The sequence below is a fragment of the Thermobia domestica genome, chromosome 1 (genome assembly GCF_964235325.1).
Source record: "Thermobia domestica chromosome 1, izTheDome1.hap1.1, whole genome shotgun sequence".
Lineage (NCBI taxonomy): Eukaryota > Metazoa > Arthropoda > Insecta > Zygentoma > Lepismatidae > Thermobia > Thermobia domestica.
Window position 1 is genome coordinate 92,861,595 of NC_137454.1, and position 14,334 is coordinate 92,875,928.

Here is a 14,334-nt window from a genome sequence, read left to right on the forward strand (position 1 = left end):
AAAGTTATTGAGTATTTTAAATTACTTGATAAAGTGCATCACGAAGATTGAACGGGACATTGTCGCACTAGTGTGAACGGACAATCAGACCATGCTCAGGTATCTCATTAGATTTCAATTTTAACTGTATTTCAATATGCAGGTTTTGATGCATTTGTATTTTCCTGGCATTTCAATATGCAATTCTCATTAATTTCGTCTCGTACCTCTTTCATTTGAATTGATTTTTTGTTGTTCTTAACAGTATGTATAAAAATAAAAATATACCTATGAAAACAAAATTCAAAATATATTTAAAAATATTTTCCGGTATTAGATTATAATTATATTTATTTCTTCCGCATATCTTTGCGACCCCCATGAAAGCCACTCGCGACCCAAGGTTGAGAAACCCTGGCCTAGAAGATATAACTGTGATACGTTAAAGACTTCTTTTCATGTATTTCTTCTTCCGAGAACTTCCTCTGTACTGAGACAAAATAGATCAGTCACACATGTGTATCTCTCTTTCTTTCAAGTTCTAAGTGATCTTTGAACCTGAACGATGTATTATTATTTTTGATTGTTGAAATCTTGTACTTGATTGTTGTTTATTTCCGTTATTTAGCGTTTGATAACATACTCGAAGCAATACTCCAGTTTCTTTGGGATTCACCCTTGCGCCCCCACTGCACTATATCCAATTGTACACTAATGGAATCTATGACTAAAAATAATGGGCAATCCAACTTCGATCCGACGTTTTCTTCTTGAATTATGGCTGTTTTCACATTTTTCCGATAAATTTTCGTGTGATCAAGGCGCCGAAAGTAGGCATTTTTACACCTAGGTTGGTGTATACTTTTTGTTTTATCTCAGAGTCAAGAATCACCCCCCGACGTTTGTTATATTATATATGGACATCATATATGGACATCATTTTATGTATTAAAACCATCAATTAGTTTAGTATCGTAAATAGCTAAACTGTGAAAACGTCGTTACTAGAGAAACACTTTTAGTTCTTGTAATATGTCTTTTGTCAAACTAAATCAATATAGCTATATTTTAGAAATTCAAAACGCACTGATTATTCGAACACTGCTCTAAAACACACAGGAACAATCAAATGTGTAAATAAAGAACTTAAAAGCTTGAATTTTTAAACTGTGTATATCGGTTGCGCTTACCTTCTGAAAGTTTTTTTTTTGGGGGGGGGGCAATAAATAAGTAGCAGCACGAAAATTTCTATATTATCTTACCAAATAGACCTACATGTTATTTGCTTTACTGGCATTACACATATTTTTTGAAAAGTGATTGTATTCTTTACCTGTTCTTTGCCAATAGCAACGGTATTAATGTATAATACAAAACTAGTATATAGAATTTAAAAAATATTTATAATGTGATATTTTGCAGGCCGCCTTTGTAAGGGCGCACTGTAACCTTCACAGGTTCTTTACTAACATCCACTGTATGAATTTACTATGCAGAACTGGTGTACGGAAGAACAACTAGAACCATTTATTTATAAAATAATGTTTTGCAGGGCACCCTATGCGCAGGGCGGACTCTACTGTTCACGGGTTTATTTACTAACAGTAACAGTATGTATTTATTGTACAGAACCGTGTTATACAGAAGAATAAATAAAACCATTTATCTTCGATGCGGTTTCGCAAGGGCGCCTTATGTAAAGAGCGCACTGTTCTTATCGCGCGCTCTTTACATAATAATTGTAAGAATTTTTATGAAAAACTTGTACCTTTATAATGTGATGTTTCGGAGGGCACACCGGGACATGTCCCGGTGGGCCAGCACGGCCTCCTTTCAGGACAAGAGTGACTTTTGACTATTTATATAGGGTGGAATGTGATGTGATATATAGGGTAGGGTGAAGGAACTTCCTATTTTTAATATTTTCCTTCCTAAAATATTGAAGGTATAAACTCAATTTTTTCACACATGTAGTCTTATCTTTCCAAAAGTTACAACTCAATGTGTGCTCCAGTATTTTCTAGACACTGTCCCAAACGAACAAGTACGTTTGCTACGACCTTCCTCAATACCTCAGCAAGAACACCACTTATGACCTCACGAATCTTATTCTCAAGTTCGCCAAGAATTTGTGGTTTGCTGCGATACACTTCTTCTTTAGCCCACCCCCCTTCCCAATAAGAAATCGCATGGGATGATGTCTGGACTTCGTGCTGGCTATTCTGTGTTCCCGACGACCTACCTAGCGCTCTGTGAAACGTTCATCAAGCTATTGTCTTACTGATAAGGCGCAATGAAGGGGAGCTCCATCTTGCATAAGTAATAAATCACATGACTCGTCCTTTTCACAAATTGAGGCCATATAAAATTTTCTAACATTTCCAGGCATCTTTAAGCGTTCATAGTGTCTCTCAATAGATAGAGTCGAATAATACGGGGAGAAGTTAATCCATACCACACTGTCACTTTCGGGTTGCCCTGCATGTTTTCAGTGGTCTCTTTGGGATCACCTTCTGCTCAATAATAGCTATTATGACGATTAACGAACACTCCTACATGAAACACAACTTCATCATTCGACAGATTTTTTTTTTTTTTTTTTTTTTTTTTTCCAAACAGGTGTTGATCTTCATGCCACTTGAGCATAATTTCACAAAATTCAACACACCTATCGCAATTATCTGGGTACAACTTTTGGACATAATAGGCTTCCATGTTTTGTAATGTAACTCTTTGTGGAGAATTGCACACGTAGAATAGCGTGTGATGCCACTCTCTTACAACCCGCCTTGTTGATTTTGAAAAGCTTTTCCTCTGATACCGAAATCGAGAGCATACTTGATCTCTTAATGTCCACGACATTTCCGGTAGTAATTATCTTTTTGTGGCAATTTTTAGTTGTTTTTGCATCCATAATTGTTTGCCTTTCATGTTGACCTCTCCACAGTGTTGCCAGACACTGCAAGCAAAATTACACACATCTTCCGTCCAAATTGCACAATTTTACACACAAACTGTAAGACAGTGCACACAGCATTACACAATACATAACTACCTATCTATATGTATATTATGTCTAATGACGTACATACCTATACGTACACTCATGTCCAAAATGATTGTCGCATATCTATAACAGACTTGTTGAGCGAATATATTTGGATAATGATATCGCAGGGTACATTTAACACTCTTACTATGTGTTTAATCGGTAGAGACATGTATGGGGTAAATTTCATGTCAAAAGATCTGTAAAATAAGAACAATATAACGAAAAAACTTTTCTTGTCCATTTAGCAACATTTTGATGTACTTATTCTAATTTTCGTATTTGTATTTTTTTTCAATGAAATTTAGCACAAATATACATTTCCCGATTATACACATAGTAACAGTACTAAAAGTACCTTGCGAGTTTATTATCCAATTATATTCGCACAATACGACCGTTATAGATATGCGACAATCATTTTGAACATGAGTGTACTGTACATTGACCAGCCATTGTTCAAGGATTCAGCGTTTGATTTATTATTATTATTATTGTAAAACCGTCACCTTCCCGCCCATTGTCACTTTCATTTTACTTTCAACGATGCGCGCCGACTACGTGGGTGCTCCAAAGCTCCAGCACCCACATGAATAATCTTATGGGTGCGGCGCACCCACAAGATTTTAGCTTGAACCTGGGTTTGAACCAGTTTCTCTTGCGTTTAAATCAGTCGTGTTACCGACTGAGCTAGGGCAGCCCCAATTTATCCTTAGGCCTATAGTACCGATATATTTTACTTTCTCTCAGCTCAGGCCTTTATGACAATGTTCATAAAATATTTTAACTAAAAGTAAATCAATCAAACATCGAGACTTCCCTGAAAACATATAGGCTAATATGACCCGCCATTGATATGCACCCACATAAATCTTGGAAAGTCTGCGCCATTGCTTTCAACGTACTTAATGTTTTTAATTGGACATCGGCCACTCTGTCGTTCTTCTGTTTGCAAAATGGCATTTTCTTCACAAGTGGTGAGAAGACAAGACTTCTTACCACCTCCGGCTCATGTTTTGGCCAACATCGAGGGTCAACATTCATTCACATTGCTTGCTTGAACAAAACGTCTTTGCTTGGGGATGTCATGACACCCGCCTCTGAAAAACAAGAAGTGAGGTACCAAGGAAGCAAGATATGTTTTATCATCATACTGTACAGAAAATAACAAGAGATTAACAATAATAACAAATAAGTTGCTATTTTCTCTGTTTTATTGCGCTGGCCTGGAGTCAGGCGTTGGAGCACGTAGTTTTTAGACGGCAATTTTCAGAAAAAAAAAATGGTAGAAATAATGAATATTTGAATGAAAGGAACTTCGTAAAAATCATCAATGATCAAAATTTTTAATTGTGCCAAATTACACACAAAATACACACAGATTGGCATTACACACAAAATGCACAAACAAACCAAAATTGCACACATTTTGTGCAATTACACACACATTGGCAACGCTGCCTCTCCATCACCGTTGGACCTGAATTACAGACTGCCTCATCTTAAATCTTGCTGCAATTTTAGCTCTCTCCTCAATGCTTAATCGTCCCGGCATCTCTGTAGCTTCAAAGGAACATCAAAAGCTTCACAGAATCTGGAAGACATGAAAAAATGGCATCAACAAAATCTTTGTAACGTAGTAGATGTTAATATACCATTATCATATCTTGTTGATTGACTTGAAGCAAAGTCTTAGCCCGCCGAATCATGCAATTAATAAGTTTCGTGATTTGGACCTGGGGGATTTTGCCCATTCTTCACGAAACCATTGGAGAAGTTTTCCACGTGAAGCGAGTTTCTGGGGATACCGTCTGATGGCACGATCGAAAATAGCCCAAATATGCTCATTTGGTTTCATATCCAGGGACTGGTTGATACATGGCAGTATTTGGATGCTATTTTGTGTTTGCCACGGTTGGATATTTTTGTCAATAAGCATCAGCCGCCATAGAGTTACTTTTGGAAGCATCCCAGTGGAAAATATCGGCAGCATTCTCTGGAAAACATTAATGTGTCCAGCGCTGTTGAGCGTGCTAACACATTTCAGCAACTGGGAATGTTTAGAGTTTGAATTGGGTTCTCATGCCATCAGTGAAAACCCTCCATGTTTGAACATTGATTGTAAGCAATCCAAGTGGAATTCCTGAAGGGTTTATCCCTAGACATATGTGAGTTCGCTAGATGAAAATTGGGAAAATATGGATTCATCAGAAAGCGCCAAATGGTGCTCCACCATGTTTATCCACTGTTTTCGCTTAACTATATTGACTATGTTAAGGAAACGTTTACGTCTTCCGGCTCTCCCATGACAGCTTAGTTGATGCAGATGTCTGATAGCTGTAATCCGCCTCACCTTCAGGTATTTTGCCACGCCTGCAGCTTTGCGTTTAGGATTTGGTTCTATATACAGTTTGGTAGATCTCAACTGGTATTCCGCTTGGACTGGTCGTCAGAACATAGACTTACATTTTATCATATAGATATCACATTTTACTTTTGATATCTTTTAAACTTAATAACCAGATTGGTGATATACAATGGGATCTGAAGGTTTCGGAATATTTGACTTTGGCTCGCACCGAGGTTGCATTGTTTCACTATCTGACCACTTTCGAAATGACAACTCTTTGGATCCATTGTGTCGCGGCATCATTGTTTCTCTTGTGGAATCTTATGTGTGTGTGTAATGACAAATTACGACCATTAACGACCTATATATCGTTATATTTATGATATAACTGTATTTCTTCATAATTATGTAATTTTACATGCAAATTTCCTCTTAACGTTCCTGTATGCTTTTTAAAGGCGAATTGCAGTAAAGGTTTGGAACTTAAGTTTATGGGAATTGTTGGAGACAATAATGTATCCTCTTCAGAGGCAGTACGAGAACAACATGGACGCGATGAAGGACCTTTAAAATTAGGACTTCCTGACCTAGTAGTGTGGCCGCAGTCAGTTGGTCAAGTGAGTGAAACTGCTAAACTTTGTTATAGAGAAAACATACCAATGGTTCCACGCAGTACAGGTACTGGGCTAGAAGGAGGATCTGTTCCAATACAGGTATGTTGGCTATAATGCTTTACTATTATAAGCTATGATTATGTTATAGCATAGCATATTTGATCTATATGGTTATATTATATGAAAATAAGTATCGAGAAACACTCTGCGGAACGAAGAAATTTACCGATTCATGTATATTGTAGATTCTTATATCCGTCATTGCTCTGGACGAACTGCAATCCTAGGACAATGGTAGAGCACTCAGCTCTGATGCATAGGGTCCCTGATTCGATTCCAGAACTCAAGTGAAGCATGTCATGGATGAACATGATGTGTATGTGATTTTTCGGGATTGTCTCATTTTCTCCCACTTTTGTTATTCATCATTATCATCTATCTCATTATCATTGTCTCCCTTAGCCTCCGTGCATATTCATGGGACGTTAAACTAAACGAACAAGAGTGAAAAGAACTGTTGAAGGAAATTATGAAAATTCTTTTGTCCCGAGTTCTGTATATATAAAACTTTTGATGTCTTTTTAGTCTAGTAAGTTATCATAATGGTTGAAATACATGCTAACGTCTCCAGTCCAGAATTTATTTTCTACTTTCAACATCGGCATTAAGCTTTTATCGAATGACCAGTTCTTTCTAACCTCGAGTCTGTAATACATGACTACACTGAGAAAAATCCGTTCTCCGCACAGTGGTATATTGTACAAATATATGGAATCCTCTTACTTACTACAGAAATCAGTACGGAGCATACGTTATACGTATGCTACATAGGCACTGACCTTAGATATTACATCATGCCGTTGCAGGATGTCTGATATCTAATGGTCTTATATTACATATATATATATATATATATATATATATATATATATATATATATATATATATATATATATATATATATATATATATACATATATATATGTTACCTTCATCAGCTATAGAATATACGTCCATTTGTATGTGTGATCCTGACCGCCTATATTGTTTCATATGGAAAGTACGTACAGATGGAACACTTATACAGAAAGTATTATAAAACATGCGTTTTCAGTTATACGTTTGTTGTACGTTAAATCCAAAAACTACAGATTTACAAATGTAACATACGATTTTACGTACGCCACATACATTTTTTCTCAGTGTACAGGGGTTAAAATTCTGAAGTTTAATTCAAGCTTCAGGCGAATTTTTGCCATATCAAAAATTGTTTACGACATTAAAAACTGTTACCTATTATGCTTTTTCTTGGACTGGAACACGGTGGTTCAGCGGAAGAGCTCACACCTCTGGTTCAAGGGTAATTTTGCTCTGATCATATGCAACGTGATATTGTGGTGGACAACATTACATCCATAAATTTTCTCGGGGTTAACTCGTTTCTTTCCACATTCTCACTCCAATTCTTTCATAATCATCATAATCTTTCATAGTCCGCCTCCTTTAGCTCAAACAGGGGTCTTTAATACGTCAGACAGTGCGAGCAACATTAACAATTTCAATGTCACGTGTGGACCACTAAGTCATACTGCGGTGTTTAGAGCCAGAGTAAATGGAAGTTGCATGGATAATGACATAACAGCCATTTTTGGGGGGTTTCTGAAAATTATTTTCGACTCGTGATTGACTAATCGTATGTTTCATATTTATTTATTGGCCATTCCGTTCTCATTCCTCATATACGACTACACATCATTTTCTGACAAATTATCCCATTCGTCGCTGGTCTTCATTCATGTTGTCAAATCTACGATCTTATTTGAACACTTTTAGTATCCTATCTTCCAGTAGTATATCGCACGTCCCCATACCTCCTGGCGAACTCAACTTGCTCTACTGGGTATACGTCTTCTACTTTAGCCTTCTAGGCCTTCAGATCTAAGCTTTATCAACCACGTGTGGATCATAATAGAACGGAGCTTGACCACCAGTAGAAATCAAATAAGACAGACCTATCTGATTAGCTACGCTTCGGACCAGATCTTTGTATTCCTACTGGGTGCTCTTGAATGCGGCATCACCAGAATCTATTGCATAATTCCATGTCTTTGCTGATTTCCCTTCTTAATTTTCATTCAACTTTCTATACGTTATTTTACATTCTTTAGTGTAACTTTGTCTCCATCCTCTTCATTCACTAGTTTTCAGAAGTTTTAATATTCATGCTTCTTAGTTGTGCTACTTTTATGGTGGTAGCACACTTTCCTCACAAAGTTCAAAATACTCCAACTAGTTAGTTCCTGTATCTACACTCTCTCAACTCGTATATTTTTCTTTCAAATTTCAAACAAGCCTGTTTTTTTTTTTTACTTCCCTATCTTTAAATTTCTCAGTACCAAATGTTGTCTCCTACTTTTCTTCCTAAATATATATTTTTAGTGGGATTCCACCTCAGTCAGCATAAGATTGTGATCTGACAACTTTTAAGTTGTTTTTGTTACCATTCGTGTTCAGCAACTATCTGTTGACATAGCTCTTATCATATATGCTTTAATACTATCTATAAGTTGTAATCTTTCTCTATCTCTCCTGTTTAATTTAATTTGTACCACGATACTCCTTAATTCCTTCTTAAAAGACAAGTTTTATATAAGTATATATATAACGTAATACTACTTAACAACAAATAAAACATTCTTGCGTTTCTCCTATTTCTTTACTTCCCCCATATAAGCCTATCTCCAGCCTCCATCTACTTCTTTTTCTACACACAAAAAGGAGAGATGCGTACTTCCTGTTCCCTCCTGCCAGAGACGCTCATGCTCTGTGATTTATTTTACTCTTACTTAACATATTATCTTTTAGATCACTAGAAAGAACAATCTGCTCGCCGTTTCTTTATTATTGATTTGTTCCACTGTACAGCAACTTATAGCAACCTGTTACCTCGCTTGCCTCATTACCTTTCCGTTTTGTTTATTGTTTGCACAGAATTTTCAACTTTCTTCATCTATGACATCTGCTGTAATCCCACTTCCTCGTCCATTCAACGTTCCGATATAAAGTGTTCCCACTCTTATCGTCACGTGGATTATCTTCCTTAATGAAGCCGTCCTCTACTCGGTAGCTCTTGCGGGAAGACTGCACTTCACCTACGGGGTAGGCTACGCACTAGCATTTTCCAAGGCTTCATTTAAAGAACTTAACATTGTGGTTTTGGTGTAGCTTTTACGACCAGAAGCTCTTACTGACGCCAACTCTCCTTATTTACTAGGCTTGAGACTGGCACCAAATTGGGCTAAATCACCAACCCACCATTCAGAAAGTAAGGATGGCAAATTTCATAACTAATTATTGTAAGCGAAAACATATTGCAACTATTGTAGTGAAGAAATTATATATCAATTGAGAAATAAAAGATTATGTGTGAAATAATCAGTCTAGTCACAATTTCAATTTGAAAACCGCCAGGTTTTTCCTGCCTGACCCTGTATAATGGAGTAAGATCTGCTGAGCGTGCTATCATAGTTTATTGAATAAAACCTGTTAGAAACACAATGATATCCAAATGGTATAATGATCAACTTGAAAAAACACACATACAAATGAGTCAGATTAATTTCAACAGTGGGTTCCACAAGAGGTAAGAACCCTGAGACAAAATCCCACTTACCCAGTTAGAAAAACGCAACATCAAGTATCATGTATTGCCTATGTTTCTCCTACCGGTGGGGATATCCTAATGTGAAACAGACTTAACCCTTTAGACATCATAGGGTCACCATCGAATGACATACAAATCATTCAAAAATTCCAAGTTTTCGTAAAAAAAGAAAAAAATACTTATGTTTGGGACACCTTGCATATTTTAACATTTAAGTAGCTTAAACTTCTAATCTGTTATATAGATTTAATTTGATCGACACTAAAAAGAAATCAATTTTCAATGGAAACTTGTATGTATATCCTCTAACTGATATAAGACGAATGCTGTGTGCTTACAAAGGATTTAATTAAACTGTTTTTCAACAATAAAGCTCATTATGATATTTCAGTTGATATCTTCTGTTGGTTAATTATTCCAGGGAGGTATTACTATAGACTTAACGAAAATGGATCAAGTTACAGCATTTCATCCAGAAGATTTTGATATTACAATTGAACCAGGAGTTACACGGAAAAGCCTTAATCAGTATGTGAAGGACCAAGGATTATGGTTTCCAATTGGTACGTGTAATCATAAGAGAAAGACATGTAAAAAAAAAAAAAAAAAAAAAAAAAAAAAAAAAAAAAAAGCTCCTTTTTGCATGATCTGAGGCGACGTTCATTTGCTAGTGTAGAATCTGACAGTGCGAAACATGTCAACTTAGGTACAATGATGAGGTATCGTTAACATTGTGACAAGCGTAGTACAGTATTATTGAAACGTACAGTACTAATTATACAGTCGTGGTAGGATATGACTTCTTACTACAGAAATTTGTATATACTTCTGTTAAGCTATAATAATAATTATTTAAGCTAAGATAATAATTATTTAATTTTATGATTTTTTCCCAAGTAAATTTAACTAAATATACTGTAGGAAAATTTTACTTTCTCCTGATTGACAATGTCTTAGCACTAAAGAGAACAAAGTAAGTTAACAATGGTTCCATATCCCTTAATTGCCGCCACTGATATTGATTTTGTTAAACATTTCCCATGGTACATACTACGCAGTATTACTATTTTATTAATTTATTTATTGTGTTGTGTTAGATCCTGGAGCAGATGCATCTCTCTGTGGTATGGCGGCTACAAGTGCGTCGGGAACAAATGCAGTACGTTACGGAACAATGAGAGAGAATGTTGTTAATTTAGAAGTAGTTCTAGCAGATGGTAGAATACTACACACTGCTGGACAAAATAGAAGAACAAAGTGAGTGGACACTCTCAGGTAATTCACGAATTTTGAGAAAATATTGTGTTATATTTATACAAAGAAATAGTACATAGTATTACATAGTAGTATTTTATGAACACTAAAATAAAATAGAATCTTTATTTAATTTAGAATTATTCCTACACTCTGAATCACTACAAGGTAATGAGTGCGTTTACCATTTGATGATGATGCCCAGCAATTCTGCTTTCTATCACACTGGCTTTCAGCTTGATATGATTTTTGTTAATAGATTTTTTGGCTAATAGTTTCTAGTTTTCGAAGCAAATATCAATAAATGTACTAAATTCCCCCCCCCCCCAAAAAAAGCAGCCTTACCCAAAATTGTAGATATTTTACATGTAAGTAGGTATATAGCAAGATATTTGAAATGGTAACAATGAAAATGCGTTTGCAAGTTGTTGCTGGTGTGTTAGGTGCTTATCTATACTACAACAGGGGGTCCGCAGAACAGGGACAAGCGTTGGAGCGAGCAGAACTCTCTGAGCTCGAAAGAACCCAAATTGTGGATGCGTACAGGCCGGTAACCAGCCCAAAAATTTAGGGGGGGGGGCACGGTAGAAGTTAGGGGGCCCGATTCAACCATACTATAGTTCATCACTATATTATAGTTCACTTGCACACCTACCGTGAAAATTTTAGGGGGTCCTGGACCCCCTAGACTCCCTTGGATACGGGCCTGGATGCGTAGTCAGTTATCTAAGATGGAGATTGGTAGATGTGTCGAGAGAAACGATGTCCAAGGTGATGACACCTACAAGAACGACAAAACAACATTGTCGAAGAGTAATAGTGGATGGAAGAGATGTCTTAGTGTCAAGAATCACCAACCACTAAGAGGGTTGTCACGAAGGCAAAGTGGCAAAAGTGATTTCGGAACTTAATCAGCACCTGGAACACCCTGTTGCGACAATCATAGTTTGATGTCAATTGCATAACCTGAACATCTGCGGCCAGATTGCGATTCCCAAGCCATTGATCAGTTCCAACAACGCCTTGGAAGAAAATGATGCAAACACATGGAAAGTGAACTGATGATGACTGAACAGAAGTAATAAGATTCAATGAGTTATCTCTTACTTTATTTTCAACAACAGACCGCCATGACGATATGCTTTAATAACACCGTTATAGGGATCATAAAGACACACGTATTTTATTAATTTCGTATTGGTAATCGTAGTTTTTTTTCGTAAAAATGAATTGCTTGCACGACTTGTTTTTGTATATCGATGAATGAAATTAGTATGCGGAATACACTGGATTCAGTACTTATCTAGTGGGACATACAATGAGGATAGATGGAACTTGAGAGTGCTACTTTTTATAGGATAGATCGAATTCAAAGTTAGCGTTGCGTACTCGGTTTTATTTCTGAAAGGTTGAAGTGCTGCTTTGCTAGCTACGGGTGACTGTGCTAGAGATCGAACGAATGAAACTAGGAAGTCTTCAGTTTATACCATGGTAAAACGTACTCCTGCAAAAACTTAGTAGTCTAGATCTCCTGGCCTACAACTGAATTTTACTTTCAACAGTAAGTACCCATTTTTACTTTCCTTGCCTAACCAACTATGGCAGACAATTATATTTTGTCTATTTTTCTTTTCAGAATTGAACCTGGTGAAAATGTGCTTAGACTTCATTCTCCATTGTTTTTAGGACTCCATTGTTTGTAGTTTGGTAAAGATATAAAAACTTAAAAAAATAACTTCAATTTCTTAATTTAATTACTTTGAAAGCAATATTCTTCCAAATGAATTACGAAGGCAAAAAATTCAAGAGGCTGTTTTGTTCTTTTTAACGAGGCTATATGAAACTTAGAGATACAGTTGCTCCTCCGAACCCAGATTCGCAGCATTCAAGGCCCCAAACCTAAACATTAATCACGAGGCAATTCTATTTAGGCATGTCCTAGTTTATATATATATATATATATATATATATATATATATATATATATATATATATATATTAGGGTGGTCCTTAATTACATGGCGAAATTTTTTTTTTCGAATTTCTTTGCTCACAACCCGTAAATTGGTTCTATGTCGGACCCAATTTATCCATGAAAAAAATGGGCTCAATCGAAGAATATTTAACCGACCCCCAAGCGACCTAAAGTTTGAATGCATATCCAATATTTTAATATATAGGAAAAGTCTGGAATAAACCCTTCTTACTTTAAAGCGGCTGAAGGGAAAGGGACCAAATCTTGGATACAAGGATTGAAGGTAATCCATATCTGACCTTGAGAAATAGCATGATGGCGGCTATTTTGAAGTCTGCAATTTTGTATTCGGACCCAAAATTTTAAATGGAAATGATGTTTTGTGACATCATTTTTGGGTAACTTTCATTATAAAAACATATCTTCCCATATTTTCAACTTATCTCTGGCCATTTAATTCTTTTTGGCTTTGAAATAATAGTTTATTATCTTTCAATATTGTTTTTTTATAGGTTACTGAAATATTAATAAACTATTACATACATGTAACAAGGAAATCAATAATTATATATGTTGTTATATAATTACATCCCGCCGAAATACACACCAGCCTATATTGAAATTATTTATATGAAATGAAATTACATAAATAATATAATGAATGTTTAAAATGATAATAAAAGAAAGCTGAAGGTTGTGGATAACTAGCCAAATTTTACTGCATCATTAAGCCAATTTTTGTAGCATCTGGATACTTTTTTCTGTGTTCACTGACTATCTGCTTTATGTATTGTTTCTCTTTTTCGTCCTTTGTTAAAATGTTCCCGCATTCTTGTATCAGTTTCACACCTCTCTCTGCAACATCATTCACCACCACAATGTTTTTCAATATATTCAACCACGTTGAAAGTTCACATCTTCTTTCCAAGTAGATGGCCATAATTCAAATAAGGGAAACTATTCAACAATCTTATAAATCTGCAGCCCGTACAGAGATATAAACTCACAGAATATTAAGTTTTATTACTTCGGACCTTTTATTTTCCATAGTTGAAATTATTACATGTTTAGAGATAAGTGTAAAATAAAGGCAGACGTCTGTTTGTCGTCCAAAGGTACCTCAAAATTATATATCATACGAGGTCATTTCTATTTAAAATTTTGTGCCCGAATCCAAGATGGTGGACGTAAAGATATGCCTCATCTCGGTCACTACTCAGTATCAGGTATGGATCCACTTCTACAACCTCTATCCAAGATATGATTCCTTTCCCTCAGCCATATTTAAGTTACAAGAGTTTATTACAAACTTTTGCCATATACTATACATTGTAAATGCATTCAGATGTTTAGGTCGCTTGGGGGTCGGTTAAATATTCTTCGATTGAGCCCATTTTTTTCACAGATTAATTTGGTCTGACATGGAACCAATTTAGGGGTTGAGAACAA

The 14,334-nt window shown here is 35.9% G+C and overlaps 1 protein-coding gene across 1 annotated transcript in view; it reads left to right on the forward strand.

Annotated features, from left to right (window-relative positions):
- The window catches only part of LOC145687346 (D-lactate dehydrogenase, mitochondrial-like), a 50,105-nt gene that overhangs the window by 18,185 nt on the left and 17,586 nt on the right, over nucleotides 1–14,334 (forward strand). Inside the window, exons 2-4 of the mRNA XM_081760804.1 lie at nucleotides 5,837–6,091; nucleotides 10,078–10,219; nucleotides 10,754–10,913. Coding sequence (XP_081616930.1) covers nucleotides 5,837–6,091; nucleotides 10,078–10,219; nucleotides 10,754–10,913 — 557 coding nt within the window. The remainder of the gene's footprint in view (nucleotides 1–5,836; nucleotides 6,092–10,077; nucleotides 10,220–10,753; nucleotides 10,914–14,334) is intronic.